At 52.6% G+C, this 21,512-nt stretch overlaps 1 protein-coding gene across 2 annotated transcripts in view; it reads left to right on the forward strand.

The window, feature by feature from the left end:
* Positions 1-21,512, forward strand: part of LOC116950639 (aquaporin-3) — a 55,824-nt gene that overhangs the window by 18,032 nt on the left and 16,280 nt on the right. Inside the window, exons 1-3 of one of the 2 annotated variants that reach the window (XM_032968558.2) lie at positions 5,542-5,675; positions 13,711-13,820; positions 17,325-17,451. In XM_032968558.2, the coding sequence (XP_032824449.1) occupies positions 13,713-13,820; positions 17,325-17,451 (235 nt within the window). In that variant the 5' untranslated portion in view covers positions 5,542-5,675; positions 13,711-13,712. Of the gene's footprint in view, positions 1-5,541; positions 5,676-13,710; positions 13,821-17,324; positions 17,452-21,512 lie in introns of those variants that run through there. The other variant, XM_032968557.2, reaches the window with a different exon arrangement.

The following is a 21,512-nucleotide window of genomic DNA, read 5'->3' on the forward strand; positions in this document are numbered from 1 at the left end:
AGCCAGTCTCCAGACCTTAATCCCATAGAAAATCTGTGGAGGGAGCTGAAGGTTCGAGTTGCCAAACGTCAGCCTCGAAACCTTAATGACTTGGAGAAGATCTGCAAAGAGGAGTGGGACAAAATCCCTCCTGAGATGTGTGCAAACCTGGTGGCCAACTACAAGAAACGTCTGACCTATGTGATTGCCAAAAAGGCTTTTGCCACCAAGTACTTAGTCATGTTTTGCAGAGGGGTCAAATACTTATTTCCCTCATTAAAATGCAAATCAATTTAGAACATTTTTGACATGCGTTTTTCTGGATGTTTTTGTTGTTATTCTGTCTCTCACTGTTAAAATAAACCTACCATTAAAATTATAGACTGATCATTTCTTTGTCAGTGGGCAAACGTACAAAATCAGCAGGGGATCAAATACTTTTTTCCCCTCACTGTAGCACGCGAGCACCGTCAAGCCCCCAAACCCTGGACCACACAGCGCTCATACTCTCTGGTTCTTTCGGTAAAGTCACGTAGGTATGAAATATTTTATTTTTATTTTATTTTCTACCTACGTGACTTTACCGAAAGAACCAGAGAGTATGGATTCCTGCAGTCACGAAAGCTTCAAATCTACACACAACGCTCCTCTAATCAATTGCACGGAACGCGCAATGATGCGCATCCAGACCTTTGTGTCGGTCCTCTGCCGAGTGAACGCCTCGGCACGCCGTGATTGTTGTTGGGGGTCGTTTTGTTTTGTTTGCCACTCAAATCACCCAGCCGGTGACCTGAGTGGCGTCATCGCTCCACTAGTCCAATGTATTTGATATTTAAATGTGTGATTGTTTGATTCTAAAGACAACATGGCAGGCTTAGTGCATAATTAAGAATTGATGGTTCAGAACATCTGGGCTTAAACATAAAATCGTTTTGAAATTGGCGTTGCATTATCTCGTCACTGATTGCCTATGATTTAGATAATGACTGAGCTCTCACTGGTATGTACGTACTGTATGTTCAACTTCTTTCGCACCGTACAAAGCCAACCGTGCTAATTGAAGGTGCAGGGGAAGGATAACAAACGAAACACACAAATCAGTTGTAAAGAAATGAGTTTTTAATCTACATGATTTAAAAGGGCATAGCTTCCAGTGGCGTCCTATAACCGGGGAGGAAGAGCGTTCCAGACGGCCGCAGAAGTCAGTGAGCGAGAGGCAGACACGAACTCAATCACCGCATGACTGGAAGTGTAGCGTGGGCGAGGAGTGAGGGCAAGAGGCCCTTCTGGAGGTCCCTTTCAACCAGCAGTAGCGCGAGCGAGAAGTTTACAGGGCCTGCACCTTTACCTTTCGGAACCGCAATGACATCGTCATCTGTTGTCATCTCCATCACAACCTGCGCGCGGCCCCCACACCCCCAAACCACAGTCGCCGCTCACACGCCGACGTGCTGCCACGCCTCACATTCAGAGGCAAATTTGAATTCATCTTCACCCCCCACAGGTGCAGCAGCCCCAGGCCGAGTGTCCCGCGCTCACCGCCTTTACTAGGACATCTGTTTACTATGCACATAAGCTTTTGTCAGTCCACGTACGGTCACGCTCATCACGCGCACGCGCGCACACACAAAGTGCCTGCCACGAATGAACTAACATACCATGCCGATCTCGTCAAGGAGCAAAAACAACATCACGAGAACTTCGGTCATTATCACAACAACTTCTGGCTATCCATCGAACAAAGGCGGCCACCGCATCGCGCGCTCTCAGATGCGCTTCTGCGGCCGTCTGGAACGCTCCTCCTGCCGACATTAGGAACCCACAGGAGCTATGCACTTTTAAATCATCTAGATTGAAAACTAATTTCTTTAGGAATTTTTTTTGTGTTTAAATGAGTTGTCCTTCCCCCGCACCTCCGATTAGCACGGTTGGCTACGTACGGTGCGAAAGAAGTTCAGCATACCCACACTGCAAGATGAGATCACGGGGGTTTGTGGGCGTTATTTGACCGTACTCCACCATGCTCGCCGTGCCAATTGGTGTAGACGGGAAGCATAGGCGTGATGGCATAGCCATGCGACGTCGCGCTCTACTCCGGCAGACACGTATTCCCACAAGTCCTAATTGCAGCATTGTTTGTGGATGGTGCTCGCACCTTCATCTACTCTCCAGGCTGAAAGCCCTGCTTAGCTTTGTCCATCTGGCGAGATTAAAAGAACCGTCTGTCGTTTGGTCATTGAGTGATTTAGAATTTCAAGTGTCGGAATTGATTCCATCCATACTCATGAACATATTTAAATGTGCATACATCAGTATGCAAATTCACATCGCCCTTTGTCCGAGAGATGATTCAAATGCGCCTGTTGTACTCCCATCTGCTGGGCACCTTGAAATTCCAACGGGTTTTAGAGTTCCACAAATCTCTCCGTGGCCCACCAGCCCCCAGGCGTGCGCCACTACACTCGGCTCATTGACGTATTCATGATAATCGCACATGAATTATTCCACATCATGATTTTCCAATGTGACCTAAATACAAAGAGAAAAAAATAGTGCTCATATCATTGCCTTGAGTGAAATACTAACGTACAGGGTAATCCAGATGTCTTGTGACCCACATTTAACTCTCAATACTTTTTTAAAAAATAATGTTTATTTAAAACAGGAATGAATATTCAAAGGGTAAAACATGTAAGCGGACAATTTATTGGTGGTCGGGGGGGGGGTACAATACATTTGGACCACTCTGTAACAATGCAGAGGCTTTAACGTGGGTATAAGTGAATCAAAAGTGAACGTATCCTTTTGATACTCTTTGGTTCTATTGGGTAAAGTCACGTGGAATAGAACCAAAGAGTATGGATCCTTGCAGTCACGAAAGCTTTAAATCTATCCTTTTGATTTAAAGCTTTCGTGACTGCAGAGATTCATATTCTTGGTTCTTTCGGTAAAGTCACGTAGAAGGGAAACAATAAAATAATAAAAATATAAAACAATAAAATTCTCACGACGTTTCGACTGCAACACAATCATCACACCTGATCATCATCATCACATCTGATCATCATCAGGTGTGATGATTGTGTTGCAGTCGAGACGTCGTGAGAATTTTATTGTTTTATATTTTTATTGTTCATCATCACACCTGATTATCATCAGGTGTGATTATCATCAGGTGTGATGACTGTGTTGCAGTCGAAACGTCGTGAGAATTTTATTGTTTTATATTTTTATTATTTTATTGTTTCCCTTCTACGTGACTTTACCGAAACAACCAATAACATGAACGTACCCCGCCGATTAAAGAAGACGCGAGGTTAAGGCGACCGCGGCACGTGTTTGACGCGAGTCCCTGGAGAACCCCGCACGCGGAACGCAACAACCTCAACCCACGCCCATCGCCGACCCGCGCCCACGTGGATGTAATCCGCGACGGCCGCTCTCCACTCCTCGCCAACGAACCTGCCCCTCGTCCTCTCGGAAGTTTATTTTATTTTAATTTGTTTCTGTTACCGCTCCCTTTCAATGACCGCCTGTGTTTCGCCTCGTGTGACCACGGGGATCAGAGACGCGGACACGAACGAGGGAAATGAGAGGGGGGGGGGGGGGGAGGTCATCGCGCGCTGAGAAGTGTCACAGTGAACGCGGAGAGTTTGATTCACGCGTACGGAGTTTGCTACGGGTTCAGAGAGAGAGACGCAGAGATGAGCGCGCGGGTTATAGTCAGTGAGTGGCACGCGAAAGGTTCAACGACCCGTCCGAATCGCCAAGGAGAGAGAGTCAGATTTGATTGAGCAGGACTCGTCGCTAGGAGGGATGGTGGGTCCTCGGTCGAGACTACAGTCGGGGTGTCAGCCAAAGGAGTGAACCTCTGCCGCCGATGGGATGCCCAGCGAGGAGACGGGGCGGTGGCGTCCGCTCGTGTGCATGTGCTGCACGGATAGTTGTGACATCTCAGGATCGTGAGATGTGGCGGAGGGCTTAGCAGGAGAGGTGTTTACCCAGCAGTGGTTTTAATCGTGGCTGACGAGGACGATGTGAATCGGATATCGGCGCCCGGGTGTGTTGGGTCTCGGAGCTGTCGACGCATCAGATGCGTGCAGCAGCGACTGCTGGGCGCGCACAGGTTGTGAGTGTGTGTGTGTCGAGTGTGTGTGTGGTGTGTGTGTGTGTGTCGAGTGTGTGTGTGGTGTGTGTGTGTGTCGAGTGTGTGTTGGGTGTGTGTGTTGAGTGTGTGTGTGGTGTGTGTGTGTGTTGAGTGTGTGTGTGGTGTGTGTGTGTTGGGTGTGTGTGTGTCGAGTGTGTGTGTGTGTCGAGTGTGTGGTGTGTGTGTGTGTGTGTCGATTGTGTGTGTGTCGAGTGTGTGTGGTGTGTGTGTGTTGAGTGTGTGTGTGTCGAGTGTGTGTGTGTCGAGTGTGTGTGTGGTGTGTGTGTGTTGGGTGTGTGTGTGTCGGGTGTGCGTGTGTCGAGTGTGTGTGTGGTGTGTGTGTGTGTTGGGTGTGTGGTAGTGTCGGGGTTAGTGGGGAGCGGTAGTGTAGCGGTTAGCGCTACGCTGCGCTACGAACCTGGCGGCTCAAGTTCGATTTCAGCTCACGGCCAACACCGGTGACGATTATCTGAACCGGTCCTGAGCCTCCCATAGGTCGACTCGGCCTCAAACGAGTACCGGGTACGGTGCGTAAAAAACATCACCGCTAGGGAGACAAAGACGGCTGGGCGTTGTGCTGCCCACCCACCCCCTCGTGTGCCGTTCTGGCCTTTATAGGTGCTCGCTAACAGCACTTGCCCCAACAGTTTGTTATGGTTATAGGGGGATTTTTGTCTTTGGAGTGTGTGTTGAGTGTGTGTGTGTGTTGAGTGTGTGTGGTGTGTGTTGAGTGTGTGTGTGTGTGTCGAGTGTGTGTCGAGTGTGTGTGTGTGGTGTGTGTGTGTGTGTGTTGAGTGTGTGTGGTGTGTGTGTGTGTGTTGAGTGTGTGTGTGTGGTGTGTGTGTTGAGTGTATGTGTGTGGTATGTGTGTGGTGTGGTATGTGTGTTGAGTGTGTGTAGTGTGTGTGTGTGGTGTGTGTGGTGTGTGTGTGGTGTGTGTTGAGTGAGTGTGTGTTGAGTGTGTGTGTTGAGTGTGTGTGGTGTGTGTTGTGTGTGTGTGTGGAGTGTACGCACAGGTGTGCGTGTGCGGAGTGATTGTGGAGTATGCGCACAGGTGTGTGGCGTTGATGTGTGTGTCAGCCTCGCGAGGGAGAGCGCACAAGTGAGTGCAGTGACTTCCATTCCCGCCCACGGCCAACACCAGTGGCTATTATCTCAACCAGTCACCGAGGTCGACTCAACCTCAAATGAGTACCTGATGCGGTGTGTCAACATCGCCACGAGAGAGACAAAGGCGGCCGGGCGTGCTGCTAGCCACCCACTCCCTCGTGTGTCGTTGCTATCTTCATAAGTGCTCGCTGCGCGCCCAGAGCACTTGCCACAAAAGTATCTTGAGTATATACGGGTTCTCTTTGTCTTTGTGTGCGTTGGGAGGGGCTGCCCTTCCCCCACACCCCAAGCCCCCTCTGCTCCCCGCCCGCGCCCCACCACGCTTTAAAATGAGCGCTGCGCTTACAGCAGCGTGTTCAGCATCTCCATCCTCCATCCTCCTCATCGGCCTCCTCGGTCTCCACCTCCCGTAGTGCGGCCAGAGCAGCAAAACCTGCAGGTAGAGGCACCCCGGGGTCACGTGCCTCGTTCACTCTCCTGCCCGGATTCACCGAGCAGAGGCAGAGAGAGAGGCGGGAGTGGAGGGGGGTTCGTTGTGAGGTTTTTTTTTAAGTTTGGGAAATCGCAAACGTTGGAATATCGATGCCGCCTCGCACGCGCATTAGCCGTCGTTGCTCGCGTTTAATTTTAGAGCGATCGGAATGTATACGTGTAAGAGTTTTTTTTGTTTTAATATCTTGATAAATGCGGTTTTACAAATAGACTTGGGATGTTCATTGAGTCGGCGGGACCAGGTGGCGGCTGTTGTGATAATGAGATGGTGAAGCTTTGCTGGCATTCGATTAATTGAATGGTAACAAAGCTTGTATGTATATTGTTTTATATATATTTTGTTATTTTGTTGTTTCTCTTCAACGTGACTTTACCGAAAAAACTAAGAATATGAATTACTGCAGTCACGAAAGCTTTAAATCAAAATTTAAAGCTTGTATGGTCAACCATAATTGTGTTATCACTGTTGTTGTGTTCACTGCGTGCGACGATCCAACAATAGTGCATGTGGTATGTTAAACAGCCGCGCGTGTGTGAACGCGATGTGTGTGTCTGTGTGTCTGTGTGTGTGTGTGGGGAGCGGTCGTGTAGCGGTTAGCGTGCTGCGCTATGAACCTGGCGACCCGAGTTCGATTCCCGCTCACGGCCAACACCAGTGACGATTATCTGAACCGGTCCTGGGCCTCCCCTAGGTCGACTCAGCCTCAAATGAGTACTTGGTGCGGTGTGTAAACCTCGCCACTAGAGAGACAAAGGCGGCCGGGCATGGTGCTGGCTCACCCACCCCCTCGTGTGCCGTGCCGACCTTCATAGGTGCTCGCGAACAGCACTTGCCCCATCAGTCTGTTACAGGCTTCACGGGTTGGTGGGTCCTTGTAATGAAACGCCGTGCTTGTGAAGATGCTCCCTCGTGTAACAAGGGAGGGGATTGAGGGGGCTGTGGGTACAAGGAAGTGGCACCACAACAGCGAACTTAATCAGGGGATGAGACTCGTGGTGCTGAACGCGAACGTCTGTTCGCCCTGCGAGCACGTGGCCTTGACTGGAAGTGCGGTCGGCGGAGGAAGCCACACAAGGTGTCCGTGAAGGGCAGCTCAGGGAGTTTGGCGAATTGAGAGCGTGGTTTCACTGTTGAGAGATCTACACGAAGTTGTTTCATAATAGTGGCACGGTGCAAAGTCGACGCGCTACAGGTTGTTCAAAGTGTGGACTAGTATGACGGTAGTTTTATTAATTCGCGTTACTCGTTTGGGTTCAAACGTGCACGATTGTCGGAGTCTTACTGTTTATATCTAGTAACGTTTAGGCGACGTTACGTGTTCACCCTGTGTGTGTGTGTGTCGGTGTTCACCCTCTGTGTGTGTGTCGGTGTGTGTGTGTCGGTGTGTGTGTGTCGGTGTGCACCCTGTGTGTGTGTGTGTGTCGGTGTGCACCCTGTGTGTGTGTGTGTGTCGGTGCGCACGCTCCGTGTGTGTGTCGGTGCGCACGCTCCGTGTGTGTGTCGGTGCGTGCTCCGTGTGTGTGTGTGTCGGTGTGCACCCTCTGTGTGTGTGTCGGTGTGCACCCTCTGTGTGTGTGTCGGTGTGCACCCTGTGTGTGTGTCGGTGTGCACCCTGTGTGTGTGTGTCGGTGTGCACCCTGTGTGTGTGTGTCGGCGTGCACCCTCTGTGTGTGTGTGTGTCGGTGTGCACCCTCTGTGTGTGTGTGTGTCGGTGTGCACCCTCTGTGTGTGTGTGTCGGTGTACACCCTCTGTGTGTGTGTGTGTGTCGGTGTGCACCCTGTGTGTGTGTGTGTGTCGGTGTGCACCCTCTGTGTGTGTGTGTCGGTGTGCACCCTCTGTGTGTATGTGTCGGTGTGCACCCTCTGTGTGTATGTGTCGGTGTGCACCCTCTGTGTGTATGTGTTGGTGTGCACCCTCTGTGTGTATGTGTCGGTGTGCACCCTCTGTGTGTATGTGTCGGTGTGCACCCTCTGTGTGTATGTGTCGGTGCGTGCCCCGTGTGTTTGTGTGTGTGTCGGTGCGTGCTCCGTGTGTTTGTGTGTGTGTCGGTGCGTGCTCCGTGTGTTTGTGTGTGTGTCGGTGCGTGCTCCGTGTGTTTGTGTGTGTGTCGGTGCGTGCTCCGTGTGTTTGTGTGTGTGTCGGTGCGTGCTCCGTGTGTGTGTGTCGGTGCGTGCCCCGTGTGTGTGTGTGTCGGTGCGTGCCCCGTGTGTGTGTCGGTGCGTGCCCCGTGTGTGTGTCGGTGCGTGCCCCGTGTGTGTGTGTGTCGGTGCGTGCACCCTGTGTGTGTGTGTGTGTGTCGGTGCGTGCACCCTGTGTGTGTGTGTGTGTGTCGGTGCGTGCACCCTGTGTGTGTGTGTGTGTCGGTGCGTGCACCCTGTGTGTGTGTGTGTGTGTCGGTGCGTGCACCCTGTGTGTGTGTGTGTGTGTCGGTGCGTGCACCCTGTGTGTGTGTGTGTGTGTCGGTGCGTGCACCCTGTGTGTGTGTGTGTGTGTCGGTGCGTGCACCCTGTGTGTGTGTGTGTGTGTCGGTGCGTGCACCCTGTGTGTGTGTGTGTGTCGGTGCGTGCACCCTGTGTGTGTGTGTGTGTCGGTGCGTGCACCCTGTGTGTGTGTGTGTGTGTCGGTGCGTGCACCCTGTGTGTGTGTGTGTCGGTGCGTGCACCCTGTGTGTGTGTGTGTGTCGGTGCGTGCACCCTGTGTGTGTGTGTGTGTGTCGGTGCGTGCACCCTGTGTGTGTGTGTGTGTCGGTGCGTGCACCCTGTGTGTGTGTGTGTGTCGGTGCGTGCACCCTGTGTGTGTGTGTGTCGGTGCGTGCACCCTGTGTGTGTGTGTGTGTCGGTGCGTGCACCCTGTGTGTGTGTGTGTGTCGGTGCGTGCACCCTGTGTGTGTGTGTGTGTCGGTGCGTGCACCCTGTGTGTGTGTGTGTGTCGGTGCGTGCACCCTGTGTGTGTGTGTGTGTGTCGGTGCGTGCACCCTGTGTGTGTGTGTGTGTGTCGGTGCGTGCACCCTGTGTGTGTGTGTGTGTGTCGGTGCGTGCACCCTGTGTGTGTGTGTGTGTGTCGGTGCGTGCACCCTGTGTGTGTGTGTGTGTGTCGGTGCGTGCACCCTGTGTGTGTGTGTGTGTGTCGGTGCGTGCACCCTGTGTGTGTGTGTGTGTGTCGGTGCGTGCACCCTGTGTGTGTGTGTGTGTGTCGGTGCGTGCACCCTGTGTGTGTGTGTGTGTGTCGGTGCGTGCACCCTGTGTGTGTGTGTGTGTGTCGGTGCGTGCACCCTGTGTGTGTGTGTGTGTGTCGGTGCGTGCACCCTGTGTGTGTGTGTGTGTGTCGGTGCGTGCACCCTGTGTGTGTGTGTGTGTGTCGGTGCGTGCACCCTGTGTGTGTGTGTGTGTCGGTGCGTGCACCCTGTGTGTGTGTGTGTCGGTGCGTGCACCCGTGTGTGTGTGTGTGTCGGTGCGTGCACCCTGTGTGTGTGTGTGTGTGTCGGTGCGTGCACCCTGTGTGTGTGTGTGTGTGTCGGTGCGTGCACCCTGTGTGTGTGTGTGTGTGTCGGTGCGTGCACCCTGTGTGTGTGTGTGTGTCGGTGCGTGCACCCTGTGTGTGTGTGTGTGTGTCGGTGCGTGCACCCTGTGTGTGTGTGTGTCGGTGCGTGCACCCTGTGTGTGTGTGTGTGTCGGTGCGTGCACCCTGTGTGTGTGTGTGTGTCGGTGCGTGCACCCTGTGTGTGTGTGTGTGTCGGTGCGTGCACCCTGTGTGTGTGTGTGTGTCGGTGCGTGCACCCTGTGTGTGTGTGTGTCGGTGCGTGCACCCTGTGTGTGTGTGTGTCGGTGCGTGCACCCTGTGTGTGTGTGTGTGTGTCGGTGCGTGCACCCTGTGTGTGTGTGTGTGTGTCGGTGCGTGCACCCTGTGTGTGTGTGTGTGTGTCGGTGCGTGCACCCTGTGTGTGTGTGTGTGTGTCGGTGCGTGCACCCTGTGTGTGTGTGTGTGTGTCGGTGCGTGCACCCTGTGTGTGTGTGTGTGTCGGTGCGTGCACCCTGTGTGTGTGTGTGTGTGTCGGTGCGTGCACCCTGTGTGTGTGTGTGTGTGTCGGTGCGTGCACCCTGTGTGTGTGTGTGTGTGTCGGTGCGTGCACCCTGTGTGTGTGTGTGTGTGTCGGTGCGTGCACCCTGTGTGTGTGTGTGTGTGTCGGTGCGTGCACCCTGTGTGTGTGTGTGTGTGTCGGTGCGTGCACCCTGTGTGTGTGTGTGTGTGTCGGTGCGTGCACCCTGTGTGTGTGTGTGTGTGTCGGTGCGTGCACCCTGTGTGTGTGTGTGTGTGTCGGTGCGTGCACCCTGTGTGTGTGTGTGTGTGTCGGTGCGTGCACCCTGTGTGTGTGTGTGTGTGTCGGTGCGTGCACCCTGTGTGTGTGTGTGTGTGTCGGTGCGTGCACCCTGTGTGTGTGTGTGTCGGTGCGTGCACCCTGTGTGTGTGTGTGTGTGTCGGTGCGTGCACCCTGTGTGTGTGTGTGTGTGTCGGTGCGTGCACCCTGTGTGTGTGTGTGTGTGTCGGTGCGTGCACCCTGTGTGTGTGTGTGTGTGTCGGTGCGTGCACCCTGTGTGTGTGTGTGTGTGTCGGTGCGTGCACCCTGTGTGTGTGTGTGTGTGTCGGTGCGTGCACCCTGTGTGTGTGTGTGTGTGTCGGTGCGTGCACCCTGTGTGTGTGTGTGTGTGTCGGTGCGTGCACCCTGTGTGTGTGTGTGTGTGTCGGTGCGTGCACCCTGTGTGTGTGTGTGTGTGTCGGTGCGTGCACCCTGTGTGTGTGTGTGTGTGTCGGTGCGTGCACCCTGTGTGTGTGTGTGTGTGTCGGTGCGTGCACCCTGTGTGTGTGTGTGTGTGTCGGTGCGTGCACCCTGTGTGTGTGTGTGTGTGTCGGTGCGTGCACCCTGTGTGTGTGTGTGTGTGTCGGTGCGTGCACCCTGTGTGTGTGTGTGTGTGTCGGTGCGTGCACCCTGTGTGTGTGTGTGTGTGTCGGTGCGTGCACCCTGTGTGTGTGTGTGTGTCGGTGCGTGCACCCTGTGTGTGTGTGTGTGTCGGTGCGTGCACCCTGTGTGTGTGTGTGTGTCGGTGCGTGCCCCCTGTGTGTGTGTGTGTGTCGGTGCGTGCACCCTATTGCAGCTGCATGAGTCACAGTGCTAAACCTCCCACATTTTCCCTCGGCATCACACGCGTGGGGGTTCGCACCCCACACGAGCACGCGCGTGTCCAAGCAATAACATCCTCTGGACTACATAGTGACGGAACAGCGGATGCGGGCCCATGGCATTGACGCCAGGATCTACCGTGGAGCTGATCTGCCCACTGACCATCGACTTGTCATCTGTAAGATGCACCTGCCATGCTTCCACTCCGGTGGTGGGTGTACGCCCAGGACCCCATTTAAACCCACAGTGGCCTGCTCTCACCTAGCTGATGAACGTTGCAAGCGAGAATTTGATCATGCTTGCGGCTGGGGTTGGCAACTTCCCCCGCTCCTCCTGATGCCGAGGAGAAATGTGCGAGGTTTAGGACTGTGGCTCATGCAGCTGCAATGGCTGCTTTGGGTACACGGTCCAGACCTCCCCAGAGACCCTGGCTGACAGAGGAGTTAAAGTAGTCATCCTCTGTGAGTGGCTGGCTGAGGTGCCATCTCTTGAGGAAGTACTGAAGGCGATTCGGAGTCTGAGACCAGGAAAAGCACCGGGCAGAGATGATCTCCCAAGCGAAATGCTGAAGGAGGCTGGCATTTGTGCACATACTGCCCTACATGACATCATAACAGTCTGGACCACTGGACAGGTTCCACAGGATTGGAAGGGGGACCTCAGACTGTAACAACTACAGGGGAATCTCACTCCTCAGTGTGCCGAGAAAGGTCCTGGCAAGGATTATTCAACATCGCCTTGCCAGGCACGCTTAAGAGAGGCTTGCGGAGCCCCAATGGGATTTCGGGAAAGGGGGGTCCTGCACATATGCCATATTTTCTATCCGTCTGCTACAGCAGAGGTGTAGGGAATTCCAACAAGACCTGCATCTCTGTTTTAGTGACCTGGTCAAGGGCTATAACACCATCAGTAGCCCTGGGCTCTGGGATGTTATTTGTGCTTTCCGAGTCGCTGACCCGCAGCTCACGATCATTAAGGACCTTCATGATGGTGAGCGGTCCCGGGTAAAACTACGTGGCCGGGATTCTGAGCCATTCCCTGTTCACTTTGGGGTACGACAGGGATATCCTCTGCGTCCCACATTATTTAACATCTATTTCGACCACGTAGTTCGTGAAGCCTTCAATAGCTGTACCGGAGGAATTTCCATCTGGTACAGAAACAATGGGAGGCTGATCGATACCCGGGTGCGGTCAAGGGATGGCTCGCTATTGGTCAATCATGTTATGTATGCCGATGATCTGGTGATTGCTGCTCACTCAGAGGAGGAGTTGGAGGCGCTGCTGCTGAACCTGGAACTTGCCACGAAGAGGGTGGGACCTTACCATCAGCCCCACCAAAAAAACGAATCACCTGCCTGGGTATTTTGTACCATTGGACACTCCACCCCCACAACTCCCAATTGGTAATAGGGCATTTGTGGAGAGTGTGAAGAGTTTCCCAAACCTGGGCAGTGTGCTCATGACCAGCTCTGGTTTGATAGCAGAGGTCTCAATCCGAATCAGTCGAGCGGCAATATCTTTTCATCGGTTGCGTAACGCTGTGTGGAAGCTACCTGGTCTGTCGCTCCAGGTCATCTCGGCTGCAGTGATTCCCTCCCTTTCCTACGCTTGCGAAACGTGGACCCCCCTAATGGAACATTTTCACCGGTTAGAAACATTTAGGCTGGCCTGCCTACGATCCATCCTGGGTTTAACCAGGCTGGATTGTGTGAGGAGCTCACAAATCCTTGAAAGATCTGGGCAAGGTCCCATCGGTGAGCTCCTCCGGCAGGCAAGGCTGCGTTGGCTGGGTCATGTAGCCCGCATGCCCAGCCACCGCATGCCGAAACAGCTTTTGTTCGGCCGGATCGAGGAGGCTAAATGGGCGAGGCATGGGTTAGAGAAGAGATGGAATTATGTTGCACAAGAGGATGTGGAGCTAAGTGGACTTACCGATGACTGGTGCCAGCGGTGTCAAGATCGGCCTCTGTGGAGGAGGCTCGTGAAGGATGCTACTGGCCAGTTGGAGGCAGCCGCCCTACAACAACTACGGAGGGGGGAGGAGCGACGCTCACAACAACGAGTGGAGCGCCGGGTGGTTAAAATACAGCAAAGTTGGCACAATAGGGGGCACAGGTGGTGCATCAGCCAGTCATCTCAGTCAGTCGACCCGTGGCACCTGCTGGGTCTGCCCCGTGACCTCCTGCCAGCGGGCGTTCGACACTTCAGATGGCCTCAACGTGCACCTAGCCTGGCACAAGCGTCGTGATGACGTCACCGCCACTTAGTGGCGAATGGCGGCTGTTGTTGTGTCGGTGTGCACATGCACGTGTGTGTGCGGTGTTGTAGCGGTTGGCGCGCTGCGTTACTTACCTAGCGACCCGGGTTCGATTCTTGCTCACGGCCCACACCATTGACGATTATCTGAACCGGTCCTGGGCCTCGCCTAGGTCGACTCGGCCTCAAATAAGTACATTGTGCAATGTGTAAACATCGTCACTAGGTAGACAAAGGCGGCCGGGCGTGATGTTGGTCACCCACCCCCTAGTGTGCTGTGCCGGCCTTCATAGGTGCTCGCTAACAGCACTTGCCCCAACAGTCTGCTTCGGCTATACAGTGGATCTTTGTCTCTGTCTCGGTGTGCACCTCGCACCTCCGATTTGCACGGTTGGCTACGTACGGTGTGAAATAATTTCAACATGCATACATTATCCATTATCCATACGTGCGTGTATGTTCACCCTCTTTGTCTGTGTTGGTCCGTATACATTCGCCCTCTTTTTCGCGTCGGTACGTTCACCCTGTGCGCGTGTGCGGTTGCAGACATGCCGTCGCACGATGGTCGCTTCAAGCAGCTGGAGCGCAAGCTGCACGTGAAGAACGTGATGATCCGTGAGGCCTTGGCCGAGTTCATGGGAACCTTCCTTCTCGTCGTGAGTACAGAGAAACTTTCACGAGCCCCCCCCCCCCCCAACACGCACCCGCACCCGCCAATTCTCTAAACACCTGTGCACAGCGCAGTCTATGGAGGGCACTGATAGTGTCCTGTAGGGTGTAGTAGTAGTAGTAATAATAATAGGGGTATGAAACCAGTACTAGGATAGACTAAACACCTGTGCACAGCGCAGTCTATGGAGGGCACTGATAGTGTCCTGTAGGGTGTAGTAAGTAGTAGTAATAATAGGGGTATGAAACCCTTTCTGGGAATGGAACGGGAGGTATTAAAATGTTCAAACACCAAATAGACACCTTTTGCATGGAATCAAGTGTGCATTAACCACACGCCCTTGTGGTGAACATGCAAACAAACAAACATTCTCTGCTAATTGCGTTGTCTTTGAAACTGATTGGCCTACGCCAGCGACGGCAGTCGCCTTAATGGCCTCGTCTCAGAAGTGTTGTCAGCCCAGAGAACGCCAACAAGGCGAACAGTAAAAAGATAATCTTTTTTTTTAAGCTTTCGTGACTGCAGGAATCCATACTCTTTGGTTATTTCGGTAAAGTCACGTGGGTAGAAAAAAACAATAGATCACAACGTTTTGACCACAACACAAGCAATCGTCATCGGGTGAGACGAACACAGCAGAGCTGCTGAGGCTGGAAACCCAAAAGGTGAACAGTAAAAAGACAATGTATGTGTCGGTACATTTGTAGCTCGGGTTGAGCAACTAATATCATGGATATTGTTTTATTGCCAGAATGGGTAAAACCTATTCTTATTTTTTGTAGTTTGATTCTGGCTAAAAAAGGTCCCGTGATTATGAAAGTAATAAGGGTACTTGCATTCAGATTGTGCCCATAGTATAATAAAACGTCCTCTAAGTAAGGTTGTTGGGGGGTGGGGGCGTGGTTATCCATAGGGAGGACCCCTCTGAATGTCAGCTTTTAACCCTGTCTGTGGCACAAGGCGAGTCTGCACCGGCCTGGCATGGTGGGCATTATTCCGCCAGTAGGCAGGTGATGATTGCTCTCGACCTCCTCCAATTGAGCAATTTGCGGTGCAAGTTTTCAACATGGAAAAGTGAACCGTGACTCTGGCACAGAACACAGCCGCTCTTTCTTTTTTCCTTTCCACCAAATGACGTCGAGGGATTATTTTTAACCGTTCACTGCAAAGCAGGAGGTGCGTATTTACGGTTAATTACACCCACGGCTTTAACCAGGGCTGCCCGCGGGAACCGAACTGCGAACCTCTGCGAGAAGCGGCGAACAAGCTGCCCGTTGGGCCGCTACCACTGCCGCCCTGTACGATCTGTGCAGGTGGATTCTGTTCGTATGCCCACGAAGGGGGAAAGGATTTTATGCTTTGAGTTGCATTCGTTTGGAACAACCCGCAAGCGTATAGCGCCGTGTTTATTTAATTATTTGAATCTGGTGGTTATAATTAAACGGAAGAAAAAAATTGCTCTCCTTTTTTAAAAGTAATAAAAAAACAATTTTAAAACACAGCCGCCTGTGTCAATCTACTGCTGGATGAAGCCCCGCCCCCACGCCCCTCCCCTCTCCAAGCCACGTTCTTCGTGAGCGATGGTTGTTTGACTTCGCCACACTTGTCAATGCGGGTTGGGGGAGGGTCGAGTTCGTTCACTTCTGACATTGGCCACGGCCAGGACTCGAACTCGGGTCGAGCTGCTGGTGCGTGGCTTCGTTGAGGGGTCGCTGATTGATTTATTGTAAGGGCTGCTCGGCTATTAGTCAATGCGATGGTTTTTACTCGTGGTAAGCGTTTGTAGGATGCTAGTTAAATCGTGGTTAAAGCGGTTAGTCGAGTTTGAGTAAAGTTTGCTCGTTGTTGTGCTAAGAGAAGTTGCCTGTCGTGACCTGGCTTGTTCGAGGCGCGAGGGTGACCAACACCTGCTCTGCTGCACGGCGCTTGGGTTCCACTCGGTCTCTGTGTTGCATTGCACCACTGGGGCAATTAATATGAGCGGCGCGGTTTCTCCACTCCGTTCAGGGGCAGGTGGTCATGCGCACACAAAAGGCCCTTTAGATTTACGTTCGCACCCAGCGTGGAACGGCGGGGGCGTCCACTGCCACACCCTTAGGGTCATTGCATCTGTGCAAGAGCTGCATCTCCCCCTGGTCCAGCGATTCCTCCGGTATAAATCAATATTCAGATTCGGGTGATTTTTTGCTGGGCTGCGACTCGCCATCATTATCAGTCCCTGAGGCTGTCGAGGACAATTCCACATTACTTTTCAGTAGTGGTGCGAGCCCCCCATATGGGGAGGGGGGGTGGCGGATAAGTGTAGCATACTTTTTGAGATGACATAAAGGATGTTGACAAGCGATGGAGACCTACTGAGATCCGAGAAATTTAGACAATAAAGATATGTAGTGAGATTAGATATTATTACTTGGCTTGCTTTGTTTTTATAGATTTTAAACTTGAGTTCCGAGGTTGATGCGCACCCCCTTTTCACGAATCCAGGGACACCCCCCCCCCCCTTGAGCTGCTTGAGGCCCTGAGCATTTGTTTGGTAGTGTCGCTTGCGCCAAACACCAACTCCCCCCCCCCCCCCCACCCCAATTGCGAACGACCTTTGCCCATAGCGCTGCTTAGGGGACTCGCAACCAGAATGTTGCCACGTTATAAACCCCCGCTCGAGAGTCGAGCCGGCTCGATGGCTCCCGTGCGAGGTTGACGCATGCCACCTTGTTGGGTAGTCCTCGGTGCGTGGTTGTGCCGTGCACGGACGGACTCATCCCCTGCAACAGGAGTGTGGAGTTGCTCCCAACCGACTCCTCCCCGGGGGGAGGATGAGTGCCTACCCCCCCCCCCCCCCCAACGCTGCATTGGAGTAAGGGTTGACCCCCTTAATCTCTTAACGACGGCAAACTCTGCCAACCCTGCAGGAAAAACGGGCGCGTCGCCGTCAAAAACATCGCCATCGTTCTGTCCGCCACAAATCGGCACGACGAGCACGGTAATTGACCACGCATCGTCTCGTTGCCATTTTGTGATGCGTTTCTGTGGTGCGGGCAGCGTTGCTGTGGGCCGGGGCTTGTAGGGGCCTTCATTAGTTTGCGACGCGTGATTAAGTTGGCTGTCGTCGACCATAAAATGTGCGCTTCATGGAACTTTAAAAAAAAATCTAATCTGCGATTTGTTCGGCCGAGCAGGTGACGGCATCGCCGGGTGAGCTCATGTGTGGGCGTGTGCCCCTTGCCTGCCTGTGCCTGTGCGTGCGTGTGCGTGTGTGGCCGACGGGGCCAGGGTGTGCGCGGGAAAAGGGGGGGTTGGGGGGGGATGAAGCTCTGAGGCGACGGAGGTAATAACGGGGCCGCGCCGCGGCTAAACGTGGGAGCAGCCCCGGGATGGGCATCGACTCTCAAAACCTCAAACTTCGCTCAAGTTAAGCCGCGACTCTTCCCACCCCCCCACCCGTGTGGCCCCGTGTGACACTCTCCCCCCTCCCCCCCACCCTGCCACGCAGCTGTTTGGCTGCGGATCGGTGGCGCAGGTGGAGCTGAGCGACGGCACCAAGGGGCGGTTCCTCACCATCAACCTCGCCTTCGGCTTCGCCGTCACCATGGGCGCCTACTGTGCGGCCGGCGTCTCCGGTAGGAGCGAACGAGGAACTCGCCGCACGTCGCCGCCGCCGCCAAAAAAAACACAAACGCAAGCCCCGCGACTCGACCCTGACGTGACGAACGTACGCACGTGCGTTGCTTTGAGACTTCTTTCGCACCGTGCGTCGTCAACCGTGCTAATCGGAGGTGCGGGGTTGGGGGGGGGGACGACAAACCAAAAGCGCGTGTAGCTTGCGCTGTGCGGCTGCCCCGATGCAATCCGGGTTGTGCCGCGCGATGTCCGACAATTCGCTCGACCTAAACTTTTTTTAAACTCTTCTTCTTTGGTTCTTTCGGTAAAGTCACGTAGAATGAGAATAAAATAATAAATTGATAAAATAAAATAACACAATAATATTCTCACGACGTTTCGGCCACAACACAAGCGGCCTTCATCAGGTGAAGGGAAGGTGAAGGGACGAGACAGTCTCGTCCCTTCACCTGATGAAGGCCGCTTGTGTTGTGGCCGAAACGTCGTGAGAATATTATTGTGTTATTTTATTTTATCAATTTATTATTTTATTCTCATTCTACGTGACTTTACCGAAAGAACCAAAGAAGATGAATCATTGCAGTCACGAAAGCTTGAAATCGAAATTTTTTTAAACTTTTTTTTTTACACAACCCATCGGCCACACGGACTTCTGGGACTGACACCGCTCGGCTGCTGTCACGTGCAGTCACAAATACTTCAAATGAAGTTTTCACAACCCTCTTATCCGCGGTCAACGTCGCGCCCAGTTCCACGCCCGTGCCCTGGGAGCTTCCAAGGCACTCGCGCTCAGCAAAGGGTGTTGGGGTTGTTGTTTCGCTGTCCCCATTCCACTCTCAACTCCAGCAATTTGTTTGCAGGGTTGGTGAACCACACCGAGGTGTCAAAACAACATCGCACGCGTAGGCGCAGCAAGGTGTCTCCGTGAGACGTGATGCGGACAAGTTTAGTCCAGCGGCAGGTGGGGAGGTCGTGGGGTAGGAGTGTCGGGGGGTGTGGGAGGGGGGGGTACTGAAAGGTGGAGACCAAATCACCTCTCGAGGTGCTCCTAGAGCTCCCTCCTGTTGGAGCCTCTTCCCGGCATGGTTTTAGTTCTACGTGCGATAGTTCTGACGTTCTTCCCTCCGTGTTTTTGTATTTTCTCTCGGCTCCCCCCGCCCCCCCCCCCCCCAATTTGCTCCCATGTAGAAATACCTTTAAGGGAATTGGGAGGTTCCTCCCAAGCGGACTTGGCAGGCGGTGGGGGGGGGAGGTGGGGTCACTTACCACCGCGAGGCTTTCCTGCGTACGCAAATAAATGCTGAGCGATTATCATTAAAACCAGCTCGAGGCAGTTGGGCACAACAACAGGCTTCGCTGTGTAGGCTCAAGGGGTCGTACCGCAGCCGAAAGTGAAACCGCATAGCCGGGGCAACTTCATCGCCGGTGTTCGTTTTCTTTCTGTGCCAGATTCGGTTCCCTTTTTTTTGTTTTTGGAATGTGCGCGTGCAGGCGCGGCTCCTCAACTCCTCCCGTTTTTTTTCTTGTTTTTCTGCCAGCACCTCTTTTTTTTCTTTTTTAACCGACGATCCATTCGAAGCTTTTTCCCCCCTGACGTTCAACGACATCATCGCGGAGGAGGCTCCTCTGGTGGCGCGGCACGTGCAGCGTGTGCGAATTCGCGGAATCCCTGCTCGTGTCCGCGCGTGCGCACCAACTGCTCGTTTCGTCACGCGACACGCTTCTCTTTAGGAATAACTAATAAAAACCTGACCGGCCGAGGTTCAACAGCCGGATTGTCCTTTTGACAGACGCAGTATTTGGCCTGGGTCCCAAGTATATAACATGTGGAGGCCTTCAAGCGATATTTATGATTCTAAATAGTGTTTTTTTTTTTTGGTCGGATGGCACAAGTACAATTCTGGCAACTGTCTGCTGCTGCTACTGCTTTATCGCCACCAGCGAAACGTTTGCACCCAATTGTGCGTGGATCGCTATCGAGAAATGCCACCTGTGTTGTGCAACAGCTTCATCATTCATTGGGCTGTGTCGGGTGAAGGAGGGTTTTATGGCACGCACCTTGTAGCTTGTGCAATCTCACCCAAAAGTCTGTTTATGAATCGGTGGGGGAGATGCGTTTTTTTAGGACAATTTCGGGTCTTTATAGATTGTTTATTTCTTTTTTTATAGAATCTAGTGCACTCCATTCTAACAAAAGTGGTGTCACCCGATGCTGTGTGACATCGCTTGGCAAGAAAGATACAGATGTCGCGGGATATCGGTGGCAGTTTGCTGTGACGCCATCCATTCTCTCCAAAACTCATTTTACAAATCCCTATCTAGGGCTCATTTGTAGATATTTTTTCAGATCAACCCAAAACAATCGAACACTATCCTAGTACTGGCATTAAAATATATATCCGGGAGTTTGTTCATACTCCAAGCTGTTGGGTGGTGCTTATCGCTATTGGATGTTCTGAACAAGAGGTGGAACTTCCACATTGCTGTGGTGGGGACCCGTCTTGCACAGCTATGGATTTTTTATCGGTTGGCAGTGTGGCACTTATGCCTGCTTGTTATTGAGCTGTGGGCGCACTAGTGAAGCCCATCGCTGATCAACGGCTTGATTAGGTTCCAGTGTGCCATTAGGAACCGCACTTAATTAAATTGTGCACATTATTATCGCAGCCTCTCGACAAGTGTGCCTGCATTATCGTTGTACGCTATTTGATATTTGACATTAACCCCCCCCCGTTCCAGTTATGATCAGCTTCTCAGATATTCAAAGGAAACGAGGCCAATCTGCTCTGCATTTGGGAGCCGCAGGAAAGCTTGCCATGCCATGTTTGTCCAGTCCCTTTTTTATTGGAGAAAAGCTTTGGCCACGGTAACGTATGTTGAGCTTCTTTCGCACCGTGCATATGCTAGGATACGCCACGAAAAACGCGCGTGTAAATTCGCAACGATTCTCAATTTAAAATCGTCTAAGCCCACTCTAATCGGGGCCAACACGGTGGCTGTGAGCCACAATTATTCGCCTTGTGAAGAGAACGACTGAATATAAGTTGTCTGTTCAATGGAAACTTCAGAAATTGTAATGCCTTCTGGGAGATCTCTCCCGTTGTACGGTGCGAACTAATGAAGGTTGATTAAAGAAATATCGGAGATATTGCTGGGCAGTTAATGAATTGCGAATAATTCGCAAAGATTTGGTAAAAAAAAAAAAGTATTTTTGGTCGTATTCTGATGTAACACATCGTATGCACCCGCAAGAGGGCGCACGCCTGGAGAGTCAAATGCCCTAACACGGCGTTGGCATGACCTGTGCTATGGCTGGTATTCCAATCATGAGAGGAGGAATAATTAATCAAAGTAGTAAACGGCCTACTCCGAGACGTTGGAGTTGGCTGCACACTGTTGCGCACTGTGCTTACGATTTACCGGTGCCTATGACCCCAATTGCCCGGAACGTGCCCAATTTCGGTAAATTTGCCGACACCGAGCAGGGCCTTTTCTTTTTAGACTGGATAGTAACCACCACACCCAACAGGTGCTATAGGCTTGCGGGGCTTCATAGTTTGCAGCAAATGGCAGTGCTTCAAAATCCAATGTTATTATAATTATGCCTTCCCCCGCCTTCGACGTTCACTGACCAGCTCGATGAAGTGCGGGCCAACAACCGCCACGTGACCTGCACGGTTGCGGGAATCCCCCCTCAAATCCAAGAGTCAACAAAGCGCCCATGGGCAATCGACTATGACTGAGAACGTGAAGGCATGGGGGGTAGGGGGTGCTAAGTGTAGCTGCCAATTGAACAAAATCCCACTGGAGGGAGGCCTGTCGGCCAATAATGTGGCTGCTGCTGCTTTTACCAGGACCACTTTGTATACGGACGCTTTGCATTCGCAGCAACGCGCCGCGGTCCTGTCACGTGTTTTTTAAAGCGCATGCCGATGGCCTCTCCTTTTTGTATCTTGACCTATATATAAAACCATGACTGGAACTGTACTAACGGCTCGATGGGCCCTCCCTGCCGAAATAAATAAATACAATCTAATCTAAGTTTTTGGTTCTTTCGGCA

This window comes from Petromyzon marinus, chromosome 40 (assembly GCF_048934315.1).
Source record: "Petromyzon marinus isolate PM22_M1 ecotype Great Lakes invasive population chromosome 40, UKy_Petmar_22M1.pri1.0, whole genome shotgun sequence".
Taxonomy (NCBI): domain Eukaryota; kingdom Metazoa; phylum Chordata; class Hyperoartia; order Petromyzontiformes; family Petromyzontidae; genus Petromyzon; species Petromyzon marinus.